This window comes from Xenopus laevis, chromosome 1L (assembly GCF_017654675.1).
Source record: "Xenopus laevis strain J_2021 chromosome 1L, Xenopus_laevis_v10.1, whole genome shotgun sequence".
Lineage (NCBI taxonomy): Eukaryota > Metazoa > Chordata > Amphibia > Anura > Pipidae > Xenopus > Xenopus laevis.
Window position 1 is genome coordinate 86,645,079 of NC_054371.1, and position 22,608 is coordinate 86,667,686.

The 22,608-nt window shown below is 37.0% G+C and overlaps 1 protein-coding gene across 4 annotated transcripts in view; it reads right to left on the reverse strand.

The window, feature by feature from the left end:
* Window positions 1-22,608, reverse strand: part of slc4a4.L (solute carrier family 4 member 4 L homeolog) — a 142,482-nt gene that overhangs the window by 112,256 nt on the left and 7,618 nt on the right. For all 4 annotated transcript variants that reach the window (XM_041591075.1, XM_041591074.1, XM_018252575.2 and 1 more), the window contains exon 2: window positions 10,823-10,896. In XM_041591075.1, the coding sequence (XP_041447009.1) occupies window positions 10,823-10,895 (73 nt within the window). In that variant the 5' untranslated portion in view covers window position 10,896. The remainder of the gene's footprint in view (window positions 1-10,822; window positions 10,897-22,608) is intronic.

The window sequence follows — 22,608 nt, forward strand, 5'->3', positions numbered from 1 at the left end:
GCTAAAATCCTTCAACTTCGATATTCGAAGTCGAAGGATTTTAATTCCCAGTCGAATATCGAGGGTTAATTAACCCTCGTTATTCGACCCTTTGTGAATCGGCCCCTAAACGTGAATAAATAAAAATAAATAAGATATTTCATATGCATTGCCTGTTTAAAACTTTTCCAACATGATTTAGAGAGAATTTATTTATTTATTTTCTTATTTTCTATTTTTAACTGCAGTTACTGTCAAACATGATTTGTCAATATTGTAGCCAAGACTTATATCTGGAAAATCAGTGGAACAACTGGAATCGCCCTAAGTATTACATGCCAGTATGACTATTTCCTGAAATGGATGGCTACATATTTTAGGCAACAGCTGTGCATGCATGGCATATATAGGGTCATTTCAGATAACCTTAGTGGAAATTAGTTGTAGTTCAATAACAGTTTTAGACCACCTGGTTGCTTATCACTGCTTTATATTTTAAATCAGATACTATATGTTTTAGTAGTTTCATGTACATTAGCCTTTGGGAAACAATTACAGAGCAAAGAGTATAATCAAGCTATAGTGGATACCTAGGGCAGTGACAAAGACAGAATTTTGTTGGCTTGAGTTGACATCCCTGATTTACATTTTCAGGCACATACAAATAGAAGCCTGTTGACTAAACATGGCAAACACAAATTCTCACCAGACTGTTTGTAAGTTACTAGCCTAATTGCCTTCTCCATTATATAGTGATACATTAAAGTCAGCTGGAATTCCTCCAAAGAACAAGATACATTCAGTTCTTCTCCCAGAGCAACAGTGTTCAAACCTTTTATTTGCACCTCAGGAAGTGACAATTGTAACTGAGATCTCTAGCTCTACATCAATGGTATATTTATGCCAATCTATTCAACCTTTATTAGTACAGAGATTTCATATATAGCTAAAAAAATAAGTGAGTATACAAGAGTACAGAAAATAGTTTTGAATGGACAAATAGAAACCAGGACTGGCATAGGAAAAGTGGCAAGAAAATTATAACCGTATTTAGCTCTGATTGCTCAAGGTGGTGTATTTGTCCATTATAGTGTTTTTCTGTGCTTTGCTAGAGGCCGTATCCAGAATACCAAAGCTACTGAAGAGAATTATTCAAGAAGTATAATTGGTATAGTATCCAGGTAAATATGTTTAAGTGGTCGGTCCTTTCTGTAAGGTACCCACAAAGCAATGCTCTGTTTTTCAAATCATGCTGCAAAAATGCCATGTTAACCAAGAGATTTACAGTGGGATTCCCAAAGCTTACTTGAGAAACTGGCACTGTGCCATAATAATGCTGCAGGGATAGCCAAGACTGTTTAGTCATCTAGAAAAGAATAACAGAGGGACTTGTTTAACAATCACATCACGGCACTAGCTCAGCGAAAATCCTAAGGCAGAGCTGAGGGTGTGGGAAACAATGAGAACTGTAATAAAAACAACCTAGACCACTAGTTGTAATCTATCTAGATTTAACAAATCCAACATAATGCATTATTTGCACATGAATATTAGCCAAATGAGTCTAGAATATAAAGAATAAGTAAATTTCAATAAATTACAATATACATTTTATAGAGGAAACATGTAGTCAGGAAACAGCTCTTATGTTCAATTTTTCTTCCATAACCATACAGTAAGCAGCAAAGTATAATTCAAGCTAACAGCAACCAAATTGCCATAATACTCCGGAATGTGGCAGCGATAATCCTAATACGTGCTGTATGCTCCAGGAAGTTAGTAAACAAGCAAGCAAGGCTGGCCATACACTCCAATTTGGGCTCTTCTGACCAAGTCAGCAGCTGCTTCGCCTGTGCGTATGGCCAAGACTATAGCCTCACTGATAATAGGGGTTCAGCAGAATTATTGATAGGAAAGGTTGGGAAACCCAAAGACAGATCTGCATAGGGCCCGTCATGTGATGCCATCATTGTCCCAGATACTAAAAAATAGGATCATCCCAATTAGGTCTACTAACTAGGCAGCCCAATTAGGCAAATAGCTTTTTTTGTGTCTGTTTTAAAAGGGTAAGGGCCAGCTGTTACAAATACTAATCAAAGTAAAAATATTTTGCTGAAGATTAAAGATATGAAAGATCTATCCATATAATTAGAATTTTCTGTGGAAGGGCACAACAACAGACAGACACACCATGATGGATGGAATAATTGTATATTCCATTTCTTAAGTTAACGTTTAAGTCTGATCCCTTTTAGATTAGATGACATGATTAGTTGGCACATGAGAAAATTTATTTTTATTTGGATACCATCTGGCTTCTAAATACAGAGGACTTAACTGGCGCATCTGTCTCACATGAGTGCTGCAGTATTGACAAGTGCATTGATCTAATGCATTTATTCGCATTGCGCTTAGTCATTAGGAGGTGTAACCCAGTTACCCCAGTAACAACCTATGTGTGCATTTTAAAATTACTAACTTAGCTAGGGCAATTGCACTAAAACTGGGACTTCAGAGGTCTACACTCGCACTTCCACACAGCTATAAAGCCATCAGGCCTAGAGGCCTACGGTTCAATCTATCAGGTCAGTGATACAATCTTGCTTTTAATGTGTATGGCCTAATTTCACTAACATGCAACAAATCATTGCTGTTAGTAGATATCCCTAAACATGGCCTCTGTGTGTCAGGTTTAATGCAATGCTATACTTGACATGGGTAAACTTTGTCCATAATACTATAAAACCCCTTAACATGTAATCTAAAGTGGCAGAATGGTAAATAAGTGGCTTTTCAACTTGGCCTAAAGATATGCCTTCTGTATTATTAATATCATTCCTTTATTAGCCAACACACTGAGACTTAATTATTGTTCATCGTGGCCTGGTGAGAAGCTTTATCTCCAGAAATGTTTGGCATCTCATTAACTGCTTAATAAGCCATGTTAATTGTGACCAGTTTGATGGAGGGTTTACTCTTCAGGCTGATTATATTCTAGCTGACCGTGTGAGTATTTTAAAGTCAGCAGGGTGGAAAATAACAAACAGCTATTTGCTTTCATTCAGACTATAAACCTGTATTTAGCATTACCATGCATTGTGTTGTATGAGAGCATCATCTATAGTACTACTGCTGGTTCTATATTTTCAGTTATATTTTTGTCTCACTTGCTAGGTCCAACCAACACAATCAAGACTTCCAGCCTAAAAGGGCTACAAATTGCATAACTCTAATAAAACACTAACACAGTGGTTGTCTCTATTTACCACTAGTACATATAAATTACTGTTACTCTTCCTAGTGTCAAAAATGTAATTTGCAAGGTTTTAAAAATGTTTCCGTGATTCAAAAATATCGTCAATAGATGCATTTATTTTCTTATGCAGTTGAACCAAGGAAATACTATCAAACAATGTGTCACAAAGACTTTGTAGCTATATTTCATACAATATTTTAAACTATAATGACAGTGAGTGAAGAGGAAAATGTCTTGTGCCTTTGCTGTGCTTTTTAGATATGCCCTAAGCAAAATAGTAATAAGGTGCAGCATGGGTCACTGAACCCTCCTAAGGCATTAACCAGCAGAATGACAGCAGTTAAAGCAAAAATTGCTTTGTAAATTTCTAAGTTTTTATGTGGTCTTTGTCATTTTCATAGTTTTATCTTTGTATAGAAATAACATTTCTGTAATATTTACACTACTATGCATGAACAATCTTTTGATTTGTAAAATAAAAACCATACATATATTCAGTCCTGAATTATACAGAATGCTGTATAGTTGTAAACTAATAAACAACAATGTATTACATAATTTGTAACAAACAAGTAAGCATTGCAGAATGTAAATAAGTGTTTGGTGCATAGTAAGCCATTAATCATAGACCAGACCTATTGGTCAAGAAGACCCAAAAATTCCCTTTACTAATGACTAATCAGTTATTTCAATGGCAAAAATATTATTGGCTGCTTTTATAATTGGTCTTTTTATACACACAGAGCATTTATTAATGCATGTAATTCAAATATACTTAAGGGGGTATATTTACCAAAGAGTGAAGTTAATAGTGAAGTTCCGCCACTAGAGTGAAATTCTGCCACTCTCCATTCATTTCTATGGGATTTTTATAGGCGTATTTATCAAAGGGTGAACTTTCACTTTCAGCATTTGAAAAATGCTCCTTTCAAAATCCCATAGAAATGAATTGAGAGCTGCGGAATTTCACTCTAGTGGCAGAACTTCACTCTTTGATAAATTTACCCCATAGTGTCTTGGCAGTCTTGGGTCAGGTTTGTGGACATAAAAATGCCTTAGATTACATCTGTTAGTCCATTGGGTTCCAGTTAAATTGTTCGCAAAATTTATACATTATGGAAAACTGGGAAGGTTGGCTACTGGGATGTTGGAAGGAATACCTTTTGTTGGTGTATATAATAAATCAAACGTTGAAAAGGGGCATTATAACTAAAAGAATTTTGACCTCTGTGAACCAAGAAAAACAGTGACAATAAAAACTTACACTGGATAAGGTGTGTTCAGTTAACTAACAGCCTGGAAAGACTTGAATAGTCACTACAGCACAGCAAAATGTAGGTACCAGCACTACTATTAGATTAGGTCAACAAAGGTTGCAGTAGATTTCCATGAGTAATTTTCCAGCAAGAAGGCCTTGGTTTAAATTTCAAAAGCAAACATTTCATCATAAAACACCCTTCTCAAAAACATAGTGTTTGTACTGAGGGTTTTTTCATTATTCAGGAGCATTCTCAGTTGTGCCTCCAATGCAATATTTCTCTTCTTCAGTACAGTATTCTTACAATGAAGTGTAAGATAATAATGTTAAAAAATAAATCATATAGTGTCATATTTTACTTCTGTAATATTTACACTACTATGTATAAACAATCTTTTGATTTGTTCAGTTATTGTACAGACCTTCATAATTTTAGTCTTCTCGAAAGTTTAAATTCTTCTAATAAGAGGGGGGGCACTACCTATTATAAAGTTGAACCTTCGTGAATCGGCAGCAAAACTAATTGTTTTTTGGTATAAAAGGAATTCATTTAGTACAGGAATCCCACCAGCCTCTTGTCAGAGTTTTCCTGTTTTCACCCAATATGAGATGTAAAGTTCTGATTCTGATGTCAGGAGAGATATGCTTACTAAATGGTCAACAGAGGAATTCAGTATTATTATCACTGTTTCTAGGCAAACGAATTATCTAACTAGATAATTTTGGCTTCTGCCAAAACCAAACACATAGTCACACCTATGAGAAGGGAGAATAATGCCACAGTATTGCAAAGTGATCCTAAGTATTATATCCTTAGTCACTGGCAAATCTAATATTTCCATAGCTGGTGACAACCAAAGCCTTTTTGAAAAAGTGAAGTTTATAAGCGGGTGCATTTTGAAAACTTCTATGCAGGGTCGGACTGGGGCGCCCGCCCCCTACTATGAGGCGCCGCTCGACGCGCACACATGAGGATGTGCTTGGCGCACATGCATGAAGTGCTCAGTATTAGTCTGTCTATAAAACCCCCTGCTCTGCACTGACTCACTGCCCATTATAGTTCAAGAGAGCTTGATCCTAGGTGCCCTGTACTCTGTTATTATTGCTCCTTAGACTCCTGCTACCTGCTCCTGTCCCTGGTGTGACTTCCTGGTTCTGACAAAGGCCTGCTCCTCAAGATTCTGCTCTTGTTATCTGGCCTTTCTAACTAGTTCAGTTCCTTCTTTACCTGCTCCTTCTCCAGAGTATATGTTTGGCGCCCTTGCCTGCCGCTGTGGGACTACTGGATTCTCATTCTCATACTCCTGGCAGCACCCAAGTAGCTGTGGGCCAGGTCCAAAGTCAAAGGTGGCTGTTACAGACAGAAAGGCATGCCTAGACAGGAAACCAGTCACCCCCAGCAGTTTGGGTTTTGCCATATGTGACAATGAAGTGTGTACTTTCATTTAATCATTAATTTTATTAGTCACACAGTAAGCTCAAGGTAACTCCTGATAAACAGTATAGCCATGTAAATGGAGAAATAAAGAGAAGTAAAGTGAGAGGTATGAAACAGGGTAATATGGACTCTAACAACCAGATCGCTAATACTGCAAAATGAAGAGCTACTGAATAAAAATTACCACAAACAATAAAAAATGAAAAACAATTGCCAATTGTCTCAGACTATCACTTTCTATATCATACTAAAAGTTTATTCAAAGGTGAAAACCCCCTTTAAGCAAAACGGCAATAGTCATTCTAAAGTATTTTGTGTATTATATGTGTAGAATGACATAAAACAATCTTGCATCTATGTAAAGCAATCAGTCATCATATTTTTCTCTTCTCAGGTTCCCTTTGGCTAATTTCATTAGGATTATGTTTCAGTTTATGCCCAATATACATTAAAATATAAACTGCACCTACTGTACATGAGAGCACGCACACATGCAGAGAGAAAAAATAATTTTACACGCTTTATAAATGTACCCCTTTATGTGGACTGAAAAGCAGTGTAAGTCATTTACTGCAGAAGTATCTGCAGAATTCCAAGAAAAAAAACAAAGCTGTTCTAATTGCTATCCCCTATGGTCATGTTTCAAGAGCCAATTAATCTGACAAAGATTTCCTTTAAATGAAGCTTGCAATCTAAGTTTCCTATCACAATCCAAAATCTCAGGTGCATAATTTTACGTTAACTGGCAGTGAGGCAAATACACTCATATTCTGGAAAAAATGCTGCATTGTGGGTAAAAGGAATATAATGCCATTCTTTTGCAGTACGTCCACTGGGGGTTATTTATCAAAATCCGAAAATGTCTAATTATTTTCTGAAATATACTCCGACCAAATCCCCTTATTTATCAATAAATTTTCCTGAAAAAATTCCAGTGCCAGGAAAAAGCTCGAAAAAATAGTGAAAACCGTATGAAAATTTGAATCCTAAGATTTTTTTCAGATTTTTGACAGAAAACAAAAAATCTTTGGATTATTGCACAAAACCCAGCGTAAATCAGGATATATTCGGGACTTCTCCCACTGTCTTATATACAGGCAGGTCTGAGATGCCGGATTTTAGGATTTGGACTTTTTCCATCCTCGGTGTATCCTGAACAATACGGTGTAATCCTGAACAATCTGAGGTTTTTTTCCCACTAAATATTCAGATTTTATAATAAAAAACTAGAATTTTTAGAGTTTTTACCATTTGGACAAAGTTCGAGTTTTAGAGCTTCTAATTTAAGAAAAAGTTTGAATGTGAAAACTTGAATCAGTGAATTTGATTTGAGAAACCAGAATCAGTGAATTCGAGTTGAGAGACCTGAACACTCAAATTGATCAAGTTTTCAGCGGGAAAAAACTCAAAACTCTCGAATCGATTGAGTTTTCGAGAGAACCCCACTGAAAAAACATCATTAAGGCTATTAACATCTTCAAATGGTTCAAGGGACCTCTGCCATTCACTTCTACATGACCTCAACAGGTTTAAAATGGTGCATTACATTATACAGAGTCAGATTAACATATACTGAGAGTCCTCAAATCTCTTATGTTGTGATTGTTGATCTTACATCTTTAAACAACAATGGCTTCATCCATAGCTAAGTATTTTAAAATGAAGAAATAGCTCTAAAGCTAACACAATCCTTTTTAGAATTAATGTTAATATGGAAATTACCTTGGCCTTTGCATATAACCTAGTAAACTTTATCTACTCCTGCATGCATTGTTCAAAGATGCCCAAGCATGGCATACATGGCAAAACTGTGTGACAAAATCTTTTTCTACAAACTCATTACAAAGATCTTCATCTGGAATATCACAGAAAGAACAGGAACAGGGAAGTAACGCTTTACACAGAATTACCCCCATATGTAGTAGGTGCAACATCTGCCCAGGTGCAGTAACCCTTTGCAACCAGTAAGGTATTTTTTTTTACAGGTGATTAGACCTGTAGCAAATGTTGCACCCTTTATTTAACTGATTTTTAAAAAAACAAAAACACACTATTTGGTTACATCCAAACAATGTACATCTGTAGAAAAAGCTGAACTATTTAAAGAAACAGCTGTTCAATGCTGGAGGTAAATCCATTATTCTGTAGGGCTGAAACAAATTGTAGAAGCTAATGTTTTTTGTTCAGTGAAGAAATTGCTTACAATAGGTTATACAGGCAATTCTAAACATTGCTCAGAATCACAATATACATTGTACGTGCAGGAATGTAAGAGGTAGGTGTCATGGGCATTTATGCTATTTCTATTTATCTTGTATTTATAAGTTTATTTCATATGAGTAAATAAGTGCCCTGTGTTACAGGCTATAAAGGGTTAAATCAGTCTGTAATTTGGCTAGTAATCTTTCTACAGCTCTTAGAGGCCCTTATGCTATTCTGTCTGCTGAATCTAAAACTTCACAATATGGAAACTCCATCCCCTGCTGTAAGTATTGCCTGTCCATATTTATGGCTTCACCCATATAGCACAGAATGGGGATTACAACAAAAACAGGCTAAACAGCATCTTATTTCTGTGTGGAAAGACAATGATAAGTTAGGGACTATGTTCAAGAGATGTGTGTAAGCACTGGGAAGCAATTGAGATAATGGGTCCCGAAAATGATCAATGTAGTTAAAAACCCCATTAAGTAAAAGGAACAATCTTACACTTTTGAATAGTAAAAACCAGTATTTACCCAATTAATGCCCTTTGGACTCTTATGGAACCGTCAGACTCACTGGATTTTTGTAACCTGTTGATACAATAACACTCAGGACTGTTGGTGGCTTCTCTACACATGAACTATATGTTAGACGCGATAGGTAAATCCTACCTGTTGGGGGAACAGTTAAGAAACCTATGCATAAAACAGTACCTACAGGCTGTGATAATGTCTGAATAAAATTACTAAAAAATCTTATCCTTGAGTTCTCTGTGTTTTGACCTATGGGTTCAGTTAACCTGTTACAGAAGTTTTTAGAATGACCTTCAATATCTCCAGTCTTAAATGTTACAGAAAATCTGTCAGAAGATCTTAAACATGCAGAACATACATGGACAACCAATGGTCCACATTACTGGCCCACACCAGTCAATGGGGGTCACGGGGTGCCAATCAGAACTTTCCTCATGGTCTCTACAAAACTCCAAAAGATCTTTTTCACACAGCCTACAAAAACAGTGGCAGGGACTAAACGGCATTTATTATTCTTGGGCAAGGTGAACAGTCCAAAAATTAGCACAAACTCCAAAGATTTTGCATTTCGTACCTTGAAAATTCTGATGTTGTGCTTAGACCAACATTCTTCACACTCAACAAATTGAGTGCAAAGATTTGCATCATTTTCTTGGGGGAGAGGGGATGAAGAGTAGTTACATCGACTTTAATGTCCAAAAATAGAAAATTAAAATAAGTGGTCTTAAAAGCACTGTAATCAAGTTTATATGAATTTTAGGATTGACAAAATGTACTTTCAGATGTTCTATCAATGTAGAGATTGCAATAGTTAAACACCAAATAAATATCCTTCTCAGAATAACTTTAATCCAAACTTAGTTTTCAGTTGCCTTGCTCTGAAAACACACCTGATATTTACAAAATATTTACAGCACATTAAATTGCATTTGTACCCTCTCTGGTATACATGAAATACATCTGATATTAAGGGGCACATTGAGAGCTCGAGAAACTAAGCTACAGTCTTACTCGGCAATATAATTAGAAGCATTACTCAAAAGATAGAATTAGTTAATGCAATAAGCAAATACTCTTACAAGTTCGACTCATTTAGAACAACTCTCTACTAATCAACTCAGTAAATTACATTGTAAGTCATGCAGATGCAGTGCACACACAGGATTTGTTTTACACAGTTGTAAAGTCATTGCACCTTCTTCTAGTGTAGATTAAAACATTTAGTGAGTGGAAATCATGCCCCAATCATCAGACATCAGGTCAAGGGGATAAGATAGGAACTTTAATACGCTAGCATGATTTTTTTTAACCAGTGGTTTTCCAGGTGTTCCAGGGTGGAAAAGCAGATTGCTTTAAGCTGCTGATGACTCAAAGGAATCTTATGGATCCCTTCAACAGTAAAGACATTTCTAGAGAAAGGCAACCCTGTTAGGGTAAATTGCTATCAATGAATTTAAAGGTAAAGAAGAAAAATAAGCTGCTCTGATATACAGTAAAAGAAAATGGTGTGGGGATAAATTTTGCCGTAAGGGAGTCACTTCCCAACATCCCTTTGCGCTCATTTGCACTTGCAGCAGTGGATTTCCCCCATGCACCAAGTATGAAACAGCATGCAAGCTAGAGGGAATCCAAGGGCATGCCCCTCATGAGTACAACACTGTAGTATGGATACTAGACGCAGTTCAGTGGGCAAGCGCATCATTGTTATTAAATGAGTGAATATGATACACCATATAATATTATCTTGTTACAGTATATAATTATGAAAACTCTACTGCAATCTCCTTTGGTCCTGACTGCCTTACCTCATATCTGGAATATCTAACCTGATGATCTCCAACTTTTGTTTTCTGTGACTTTATGCTGATAGTTTAATGCCTGCAGTAGTAGTTTAAGGTGAAATAAGGTCACACACTATACTGCTCTGTCTTATTTATTATCCAAAATGATGTGCAAGCCTGCCCTATAACCCTCAATGGAAAAGAAACTACACAGGAGCAATCACAGAATTTTCTTTAAATTAATTCTTACAACTCTAGTACTTGCACACAAAAAATGCAGTGTACATAAAATTCATAATGCATGATTTTAATGATCTCGAAATTCACATCAGTATAAGCAGCTAATGTATTTAAAAGCACTATTTTTCTTACCTTCTACCTCCTCTTCATCACATACATGCTTCAGAAATGAAGCCCCCCTGTCCAAAACCGCTTCATCCTCCATCCTATAGTAGTAAAAAAGAAAGAAAGAATGCTCAGACCTCTCTTTGAGTGACTTGCCAGAACCGATCCCTCTCCTAGGCAGGTTTGGTTGTGCACTGCTACTCATATTATCTGCCCAGGCCTTGCTCTTTCACAGGTTTTTCTTCAGGCCCTGCTTGATATTTCCACTACACTAGAGCGGCCTAGTGATTGAGTTCTGCGAGTTATCTGTAATCAAAGGGCATTAGTCCCGATGTGCTATAAAGGGGTAATGCCAGTCAAAATACGTGTATTCCGTTCTTTAATCTACCATGAAAACTGATGTAAAATCCATGATGAAAGTGGCTAAAAACTTAGATGAGGTCCATGGCTGCAGAATGACACCATTGCAAGCACCCTCTCCAGACATGATGGGTATATGTGGCATGCACAGACACACTCTCTCTAAAAGGAGCTCTGGCTTATTTCTGTTACTTAATACTTCTCTGCTGAGAAGCAAGCTTTGTGTCACACACTGGTCTAGCAGAAAGCTGACATTTGAGGATTAGGCAGAGTCCCAGCTACCATGAGGCACGAGAACAGAACATCTTGTTAATTATTTGTCACTCATTTTTTAAGCTAATATCATCTTCAAAGAAGAAGGAAAAGCAGCAAATCAGAGAAGGGCTGGGTAATAGGCAGAAACGCAAAAAGTATATAAATATTCAAATTACTTCCCATCTGTAGCTCTTCAACTGTAACTACAACACACTCCAAGCACCGATCCTGTTGGAAGATTTGTAGAGCTGCAGTTCTGCAACAGCCATGTTATCTATATATTTTACAGGTAAGGAAGTGAAATGTACCTGTTTGTGTTTTGTTGTTTTATGTTTTTTTCTTACAAATCATCTGATAAAAGAAGAAGGAATTTGCATATACACATGTTTCTCATGTAAAGAAATGAATTATGGGTGTCACTATAGCCACAATCCAACCTGCTCTTGTAAGTGACCTTTTACCAAGTTACACTATATACTTTGTCCCAAGTGCTTGATTCCGCTTGTATACATGTAAAACTAAATGCATTCAAAACTGATATTGTTTAAAGTTTTTGTTGACAGAATGGGGAAGTACATTTATTATTCTGCATTCTCCTAGCGAGGTCACTGACTGAAAATAGGGTTTTATTTATATTGTTTCTAGCAAGCTAAAATAATATAAAATGTAAAGAATATATTTATATATATTACATCCATTTTGTGTGTATCTATTTTTAGCTTGCAATAAATGTTTATCTCTTTATATTAGGCTTGGGTCTAATTTGTCTGACTTTTCCTACAGTTCCCAGTGGGAATTGGTTTCTTTTAGCATGCAATTGTTTTCTTTTTTTAATGAACTGGACTTCTGACATTCACTGTTTGATTGATCATTACCCCTCTCTACATTGCTATTCTATAATTACTGCTCTTGTGTCAATATATATATATATATATATATATATATATATATATACACACTTATATAAAGCAGATACAGAAGACAACTGTCCAAACAATTATTGATGATAATAAGTTGCATAATAACATTTAGCATTCTTGCTATATGATTATTAAAATGGGCAAGTCTAGTTTTAATTTACAGATCTAAGATTATAAATTTTACATATTTACACCATTTTAAATATATACTTTAAAAAAGGAACACAACAATGTGTATACACGCTAGCCTCCCCTTTACAATAAGCACCCATATATAATCAGCTTATACTAAACTCTAAATCTCAAGCAGCAAATAATCAGAGATGAGCGACTCAAAGTTTGTCAGTAATTAACCAGTTACTGCCCTGACCTCTAGAAATGCAAGCTGCTTAATCAGTTGTCATGGCTACTGCCAATACTGTTACCTCATATTGTTATTAAAATAAACGTTGTGTGGCTAATTCCAATATATTGTAAGTTATCATATGCAGGGCCTTTATAACCTGCTGAAAAACAACTCTGTGGAAAATACTGGTTCACATAATTAACATCTAGGTGCAGATTTATCAAGGGTCAAATTTCTAATTCATGGAAGATTTTTAAAACTCCCATAAACTCTCATGAACTCGAAATTCGACCAATTGAAATTTATTAAAAAATCTAATTTTCAAAACGACCAAACCACAAAATTCTCATTTGATTCGAGTTTGAAAAACTCTGAAAAAAAGGAAGGAAGGCAACAAATTGATCCCAGGATGTCTCCCATTGACTAAAACAGCAATTTGGCAGGTTTTAAGTTGTCTGAGTTCTGAGCTCCCAAGCTCACTTTATAGCTGCACTAATGGCTCAGCTCAATCTAGTCAGTGGCTGACTCAGGATATAATTCATAAAGCTTTAATAAAAATTAATGTAAACAAGGCTCCAGGGCCTGATGGCATACACCCCGGGTTCTAAGAGAGCTTAGTTCAGTTTTAGACCAGCCCATATTTCTGATTTTCTCAGATTCACTTACATCTGGTATGGTGCCTATGGATTGGAGACACAAGGTCACCCATTCCGATTAGAAGAAAAGAGGTTCCGCCTAAATATTCGGAAGGGGTTTTTTACAGAGAGAGATGTGAAGATGTGGAATTCTCTCCCTGAATCAGTTTTACAGGCTGATACATTAGATAGCTTTAAGAAGGGGTTGGATAGCTTTTTAGCAAGTGAGGGAATACAGGTTTATGGGAGATAGCTCATAGTACAAGTTGATCCAGGGGCTAGTCCGATTGCCATTTGGAATCAGGAAGGAATTTTTTCCCCCTCTGAGGCAAATTGGTGAGGCTTTAGATGGGTTTGTTGCCTTCCTCTGGATCAACTGGCAGTTAGGCAGATTAAAAAAAAAAAAAAATAAGAAGTTGAACTTGATGGACGTGTGTCTTTTTTCAACCTTACTTACTATGTTACTATGTTACTATGTAATAGTCAAATTCAAATTCGGACCGGAGTATGATAAATCTTAAAAATCAAATTCAAATTTTTAAAAAAACTCAAGTCGAATTTTAACAATTCCCTAGTCAAATTTGACAGTTTTGGCCATAAAAAAACTTGAAAATTCAAATTTTCAAATCGACCCTTGATAAATCTGCCTACTAATTTAATTTATGTAGGTATGATATTCTAGTGGTTGCTGTTGCTGGTGAAAATTAAGGAAACTAATATATGGGTGTAAAAGTACTTAGTAAAAGGTTATCCAAAGTCCCTGGGCCCCCCCCTTGTTCTCTGACTCACAAACTCGTTCTCCTCCGAGTAAAACAAACGGGAAATTCTTTTAGTAGATGGGAGTCAGCACTAAAATATGTTCAGGGAGACAAGTACACAGCAATAAGAGAATATAGTGTAGTATATTCTATATTTATATGGCCCACATTGACCCAATTGCTTATAGTTACCAGGTCCTGTTTTTTCAGTAAGATCAAGCCGTATAGTTCTTAGCCCCACCAACTTAAAACATCAAGTTCATTATTTCTCTGGTGGGTACTTACAAACAGTGACTATAAGCAATTGTATCCATGTGGGCCATATAAATATAGAATATACTACACTATATTATCTTTTTGCTGTGTACTCGTGTCTCTGAGCTTATTTTAGCGCTGACTCTTCTACTAAAAGAATTTGCCAAATCAAAATATTGTAGCTTGTGCCATAAGAAATAATTTACAGACGAATTACAAACTGGCATGTGCCAAATTTATATCTCCACTATAATCTCGCTCTGGACTAGTTTGGGCTGACTAGACAGGATTCAGATACAGCAGTACAGCAATTTTAAGTTTTCATGGGGTATGTGTCAAAATGGCATAAATCTGGGAAAGATGGGGATTCTAATACAGTAGCATGCTTGTATATGCGTGCAAAATCTTTTGCTCTTTTTTTGAAACAGTTTCTATATAAATGTGCTAATGAATCTTACAATGAAACCTTAAATTAAGGGAAATTATTCGGTGCAGGTATGTTGCCATCAGCCATGAGGCATGTATGAGGTTCCCAATACAGGAGAAATATTGCCAGATTTTTGCACTGGGGTGGGTTCTGAAAACGACCAGTCATCGAAGCCACCCAGAACCCTCCAATGTGGCATGCACAAGAGGTGGGTGCAAAAAGTGTGTTTGACATTTCTAGAACCTGAGTGCTTAGGGAAGCCATGCAACATCACAAGCCCCACCTGAAACCTGCCTAGTGAAGCACACTGTGAGTATTGTTACAGTTTGTGTTCCAGGCATTAGAAGTTCCACAAGACAGTTGGATGAGTGATGGTGAAAACCACTGGTATATTTGTAGAGACAGTTTGTCGGGTATCAACACTGAGAAGGGGATGTTAATGCGTGTTACATTTAATTATGACATATGTAAAAGTTTGTACACTTTTCCCTGGTCCAGTACTAAACACTATTTTGGCTAAGCCCCTGAACTTGAAGACATAACTGTCAGACTTCTGCACAAATTTTCTAGAGGGATGCAAAACAACACCTAGAAAAGCCAGAGGACTTTTGGAACCAAGTCGTGTGGAATGATGAACTAAAAATTGGACTCTTTGGCCACAATCATCAAAGATTTGTTTGGAGAAAAAAAGGAGTAGTATTTTATGAAAAAACACCTTTGCTAACTGTTAAACATGGAGATGGGTTTATTGTGCTTTGGGGTTGTGTGGCAGCCAATGACACTAGAAACACTGTATGTGTATGGATTCCTCTAAATATAAGCAATTTCAGGATGCCAATGTGAGGAACAGCCAGCCAAGAAGTGGGAAAAGGGTATGACCAAATATGTCTCAGAAATATTTCAGGCATCCTATTGTATACAAATATGGTACAAAGATATTTTAATAGCTAGACCTCATCCATACAATCAATCCAGCCACATCTGGCAGCATTGATCTGATTGGCCAAATTGGATTGTATAGTCATAACCAACACATCATATACTTCTTTCAGTAAAAGTCATACAGCAACAAACTCCAAAAGCTGGATTCAATTTGCATTGCCAAATCAATTCATTTGTAGCCAGATCAATGTTGCCAGTTTGATTGAAGCCTTATACTAAAGAGAAGTAGGAAGGCACATCATAAACTTCAACATGTTGGTACAAGGGTAATAAATCCTGTTACTTTACCCCATAAACATGTGGGTGTCACATTGCTTTATCCTTGATGTTAGTATTAGTTTCATAGAATGCAGTTTATGAACCTTACTTAGACCAATTACAGTAGTACTGTAAGTACAGTGCTACACATACACATGTGTATAAATGTTCTGTACACAATAACCAATACAATTACCGTACCTTTTTAAGATGAAATAAAGTATAATTTCCCCTAGGCTAAAATGGCCATGGCCAGCATACCGTATGCTGGGAAATTTGATAGCTCTCCATTGTTTCCTTGAGTCCTAGCCTATTGACTAACTGCATGTGTCATTATATACTGTAAACTGTAACACTGTTTCGTTTTATTTTTACAACACACTGCAATTAAACCCTTTTCTTGACAAAGGCCTTTTAAAGTTTTTAAAATATTTGCCTTTTTCTTCTGACTCTTTCCAGCTTTCAGATGGGAGTCACTGACCCCATCTAAAAAACAAATGCTCTATAAGGCTACAAATTTATTGTTATTGCTAATTTTTATTACTCATCTTTCTATTCATGCCCTCTCCTGTTCCAGTCTCTTATCGATATAAATACATGGTTGCTAGAGTAATTTGGGCCCCTAGAAACCAGATTGCTGAAACTGGAGAGCTGCTAAATAAAAAGTTAAATAACTCAAAAACCACAAATAATAAATGAAAACAAATGCAATTTGTCTCAGAATGTCACTCTCTATGTCATACTAAGGGGCAGATGTATTAAGGGTCGAATATCAAGGGTTAATTAACCCTCGATATTCGACTGGCGAATTAAAATCCTTCGACTTCGAATATCGAAGTCGAAGGATTTTGCGCAATTCGTTCGATCGAACGATCAAAGGAATAATCGTTTGATCGAACGATTAAATCCTTCGAATTGAACGATTCGAAGGATTTTAATCCATCGATCGAAGGATTATCCTTCGACCAAAAAAATATAGCCAAGCCTATGTGGACCTTCCCCATAGGCTAACATTGACTTTGGTAGCTTTTAGGTTCGGAACTAGGGGGTCGAAGTTTTTTCTTAAAGAGACAGTACTTCGACTATCGAATGGTCGAATAGTCGACGATTTTTAGTTCGAATCGTTTGATTCGAAGTCGAAGTCATAGTCGAAGGTCGAAGTAGCCCATTCGATGGTCGAAGTAGCCAAAAAACACTTTGGAATTCTTCTATTCCTTCACTCGAACTTAGTGAATGGGCCCCTAAAAGTTAACTTCACTCAGGAGTTGACTCCTTTCAGTAAGGAAAACATATAATCCTTACTAGACCTAATAATTAATCAGTCTAGGAATTATATAATCATATTCAGCCTTTACTTTGTTCCTCCAGGACCCAGGGAGTAAAGCTAGTGTAAAATTCGTTCAAACGTCAACTGTATTTAATTGAAAGGAGAAGCCCTAAACTAATTATATACATAACAAAGAATCAAAAACACTTCTGCAAGTAGTGATCATTTTTATTTGAAAGGTTAGTTGCAGTTTATCTCATTGTCTTACAAGTTACTGCACTTTTATACCGAAAACTAATAATTTCTCCTGGAATAGAAGCCTTATAATAACGCAGACAAAACTGCTCTTTAGTATATAATTAGGGGATTTAAGGCACTGTTCTATTTTACATTATTAAAGAAAATGCCATGAAAAAATGTCTGCCTTGCATAATACACTTAAGGGAAACATCATCTCTTTTAGGGAGAAAAACAATAAAAAATGTGTCAGTTAACCACTAAATAATAAAAAATGAAAGCCATTTGCCTAATGTCTCAGAATGTCACTCTCTACACTATACTAAACGGTATACAAAATTGAAAGAAGAAGCCCTAAACTAATTATATACATAACAAGCAATCAAAAATACTTCTGCAAGTAGTGATCATTTTTTTTATTTGGGAGGTTAGTTGCAGTTTATCTTATTGTCTTACAAGTTACTGCACTTTTATACTGAAAACTAATAATTCCTCCTGGAATAGAAGCCTTATAGAAACGCAGACAAAATTGTAATTATAACTAGAGGGTGTCGTTTCTGAAGAAACCACGGGATGTTGGCTATGAAACGCTATAGGTGTCTTGCCCAGTCGCCCCCGGTGCCTAGAGAGTACACAAAGTCGGTAGAATCCGGATTAAAACGGTGAAATTTAAAGCCAATACAATTTTACCATTGAAATCCATTCAAACAAACTGGCTATTTTTGGCTCCGCCCACTTTTAAAAATTTGCATCCCAGTCACCCCTTCACCAAATGGACCAAGTTTGAGCACTCTTACATTAACAGTGTAAGATTGACAGGAATTTAAATATTCCCATTGAATAGCGTTTGGTAAAATGTGATTGGCTGTCTTAAGATCCGCCCAGTTTTCTGAATTTTAACCCCAGTTACCTAGTCATGGTCAGTGCCAAGTTTGGGGCCTCCGGTTTTAAAACTGTGAGAACGGCGGTAATACAAAATTTTACATTAAAGTCAAGAGGTGAAAACTGATTGGCTGTTTTTGGCTCCACCCACTTTTCCTAAATTTTGACCGCAGTCACCCAGTGAGTAATTGAGTCAAGTTTGGTACACCTAGCATTTAAACTGTGATAATAGCAGCAGTTTATCATTTTTCTTTAAGGTCAATGGCTGAAATCTGATTGGTTGTTGTTGCCCCGCCCCTTTTTTTCCTAATTATGAACCACAGTCACTCAGTGACTAACATTTCAAAGTTTGTGAATGCTGTGATTTAATGTGTAAAAATGGCAGCATTTTTATTTTTTTCTAGTGAAAATCAATGAATGAAATTCGATTGGTTGTTGGTGGCTCCGCCCACTTTTTCTAAACTTGAAGTGGAAACCCCCAGCGGCCACATTTGTGATATTCAAGGTCCCTGACATCAATACTGTGAGAATGGCAGCCTTCTTAATTGTTCCCATTAAAATCAATCAAAGAAATCTGATTGGCTGTCTTAAGCTCCGCCCAGTTTTCTGAATTTTAACCCCAGTTACCTAGTCATGGTCAGTGCTAAGTTTGGGACCTCTGGTTTTAAAACTGTGAGAACGGCAGTAATCAAAAATTTTACATTGAAGTCAATAGGTGAAAACTGATTGGCCGTTTTTGGCTCCACCCACTTTTCCTAAATTTTGACCGCAGTCACCCAGTGAGTAATTGAGCCAAGTTTGGTACACCTAGCATTTAAACCGTGATAATAGCAGCAGTTTATCATTTTTAATTAAGGTCAATGGCTGAAATCTGATTGGCTGTTGTTGCCCCGCCCCTTTTTTTTCCTAATTGTGAACCACAGTCACTCAGTGACTAACATTCCAAAGTTTGGGAATGCTGTCATTTATTGTGTAAAAATGGCAGCATTTTTATTTTTTTCTATTGAAAATCAATGAATGAAATTCGATTGGTTGTTGGTGGCTCCGCCCACTTTTTCTAAACTTGAAGTGGAAACCCCCAGCGACCACATTTGTGATATTCAAGGTCCCTGACATCAATACTGAGAGAATGGCAGCCTTCTTAATTGTTCTCATTAAAATCAATCAAAGAAATCTGATTGGTTGGTTTTGGCTCCACCCACTTTTCTTAATTTTAATCCCAGTCCCCCAGTGACCAACTGTGCCAAGTTTGAGGACCCTGCCATTAACCGTCTAAGAGCGGCAGCAGTTTAACATTTTCCTATTTATTTGAATGGCTGAAATTTGATTGGCTGTTGTAGACTCCGCCCACTTTAGGTAAATTTTAGCAGAGTCACCCAGTGACCCACGGTGGCAAGTTTGGGAGAGCTCTAGCTTTAATACTGTGAGAATTACAGCTGTTTACATTTTCTCATTGAAGTCAATAGGGAAAATCTGATTGGTTGTTTGCGGCTCCGCCCACTTTTTTGGGTCCCCAAAATAGGACAGAATTTTTCAGTTTCACCCCATGACTAAATGAGCCAAGTTTGGTGAGTGTAACTTCAAAGCTGTACAAGTGGCAAAAGTTTCAAGTTTTCCAATGAAAGTCTATGGGGAAAAAAGGGGTCGTCGGGGGGTCGCCACAGGGGCACGGAGGTTGGGATCGCTTAACAAAGCACAAGCAACCTATTCGAGTATGAGTCGAACAAGTGTGCAAAGTTTCATAATTGTACTCCTAAAACTCTGGGAGGAGTAGCGTTTAGAAAATGGTGCCCCCCCAAAATACTTATTTTTATTCGGGGTGACATCAACTATATGTGGTCCGAGTTTGGGGACTGTATCTTCAAAACTGTACAAGTGGCAGCGATTTGAAATTTTTCCCTGTCAATCTCAATGGGAAAAAAGGGGTCGTCGGGGGGTCGCCACAGGGGCGGGGTGGGGGGTGGGTCCCCAAAATAGGACAGAATTTTTCAGCTTCACCCCATGACTAAATGACCCAAGTTTGGTGAGTGTAACTTCAAAGCTGTACAAGTGGCAAAAGTTTCAAGTTTTCCAATAAAAGTCTATGGGGAAAAATGGGGTCGTCGGGGGGTCGCCACAGGGGCACGGAGGGTGGGATCGCTTAACAAAGCACAAGCAACCTATTTGGGTATGAGCCGAACAAGTGTGCAAAGTATCATAATTGTACTCCTAAACCTCTGGGAGGAGTAGCGTATAGAAAATTGCTAAATTTTCATTGGGCGTTGGTAGCTCCGCCCACTTTGGGGTGCCCCCCCAAAATACTTATTTTTATTCGGGGTGACATCAACAATATGTGGTCCGAGTTTGGGGACTGTATCTTCAAAACTGTACGAGTGGCGGCGATTTGAAATTTTTCCCTGTCAAAGTCAATGGGAAAAAAGGGGTCGTCGGGGGGTCGCCACAGGGGCGGGGTGGGTGGGATCGCTTATTAAAGCACAAGCAACGTACTTTGCTATAAGAGGAATAAGTGTGGAAAGTTTGGCGCTTGCACCCCTAAAACTGTAGGAGGAGTAGCGTTTAGAAAATGGGGTTCGCCAATAATAATAAGAAGAACGAGCTGAACTCGAAGAACAGTATGTTGGCTATTTCATAGCCAACATAATTATGGGATTTATTTTACCTTAAAGAAAATGCCATGAAAAAAATGTCTGCCTTGCATAATACACTTAAGGGAAACACCAAAACAATAAAAATGTGTCAGGTAACCCCTGGTGTATACCACAAATCTGAAAGATTCCCTATGGTTATTTCTTTAAATTGTTTGTTTTTCCATTAAGTTTTTGACCTCAGATTTTACAGTAACATGGTCAAAATGGTGATCATCAAAACAACAGTACACTGCTCATAAGCAATAGTTACAATTATATTTTGTCTTTTGTATTATTTGTCTATTTTGTATATTTTGTACTGTTCCTGTATGTAAAGTTGACAAAACGGCAAAAAGTGCCATATGTTGGCTCCTCAATATATCTTACTAGAAAAGAGGGGAATTAAATGTGTTGTTCATAGACTGCAAGCTCTATGGGGCAGGGACCTTCTTCCTACTATGTCTCATACCACATAGCACTTAACTTCTGTGTAGTTACACTTAGTTATTGCATTTATTATACTTGTTCTCCATGTGTGTGTACTTTAGTACACTGCAAGACTGTACATCGCTGACTTCTGTAGCAGTTAAATTATGTTATACATACAGTACATACATACCTACGTCAATATTAACTTTCAGTAGTATTCCAGGAAAATTGTTAATTTTACTTCATTTTTATTATTATCATAGCTACATCCTAATCTTTAGGAAGCATGTTTTTATTCCCTGACTTCAAGAGCTCGAAAAAATTCTCTGAGGATCTGCAGAGAGCAGGCTCATTCTGTTCTCACGAATATAGCAAGACAACGTTTTTGAGGCCTGCAGCTTGGGTTACACAGGCATATTTGTCTCTGAATGTAACCCTATATGTTGCAGCTCTCTGCTGTAAGAAGAATGCTACATTGGTCGTGGGTCGTGTCAGAAGGTGAGCCTCCCAGGAAGTCATTGCTGATATTTCAGCTATATTCAAAGAGATCAGATGCCTGGCTGACTGAAACACGTTTATATGACCATCCACCACATGGGGCTATGAGTGGTAATGCAAACTGTGTTATATGAATGAGAATGGTCTGACAGGACACCACACGTTAGTGTAGGTAACGTTATAAGGAAATACTGATATTACTGCACGTGACCCTAGATTGTTTGCATGATTTCTAGTAATTTATTTGTAACACTGGCCTCACATGGGGTATCATAAAGAGCAAATCAGCCAGGTTTGGCCAAGCTGTCTGACTATTCTTCCTTGTAGGGTGCCCTCAGGAGAGAGTACTTATGATATGATTATATATTAGCTGCTATGTTTTGCATTAGAAAGATTTAGAGGGTGCTAGGCTAGATACCATATTATACTCTTTATACTGTCAATAAGAAAAAGACACAAAAAAGATACAAATCTTTATAATATAATCAATCATTGGCAGGAAAATCTATGTAAAAATACAACTCTGAGCATATCTTATCACAAATTATGCACTGTGCCTAGAACATCACAAAATGCGGGCAACATCAGATCAGGACACATTATCTTGGCATTTTTATTGCAGACTGGAAATTGCCACTCTGGCACACTTTGATTCCAGATGACAACACAGCTCATCCAGGTCAGTTTAAAGTGTAGCAAATATAAACAAAAACTCAA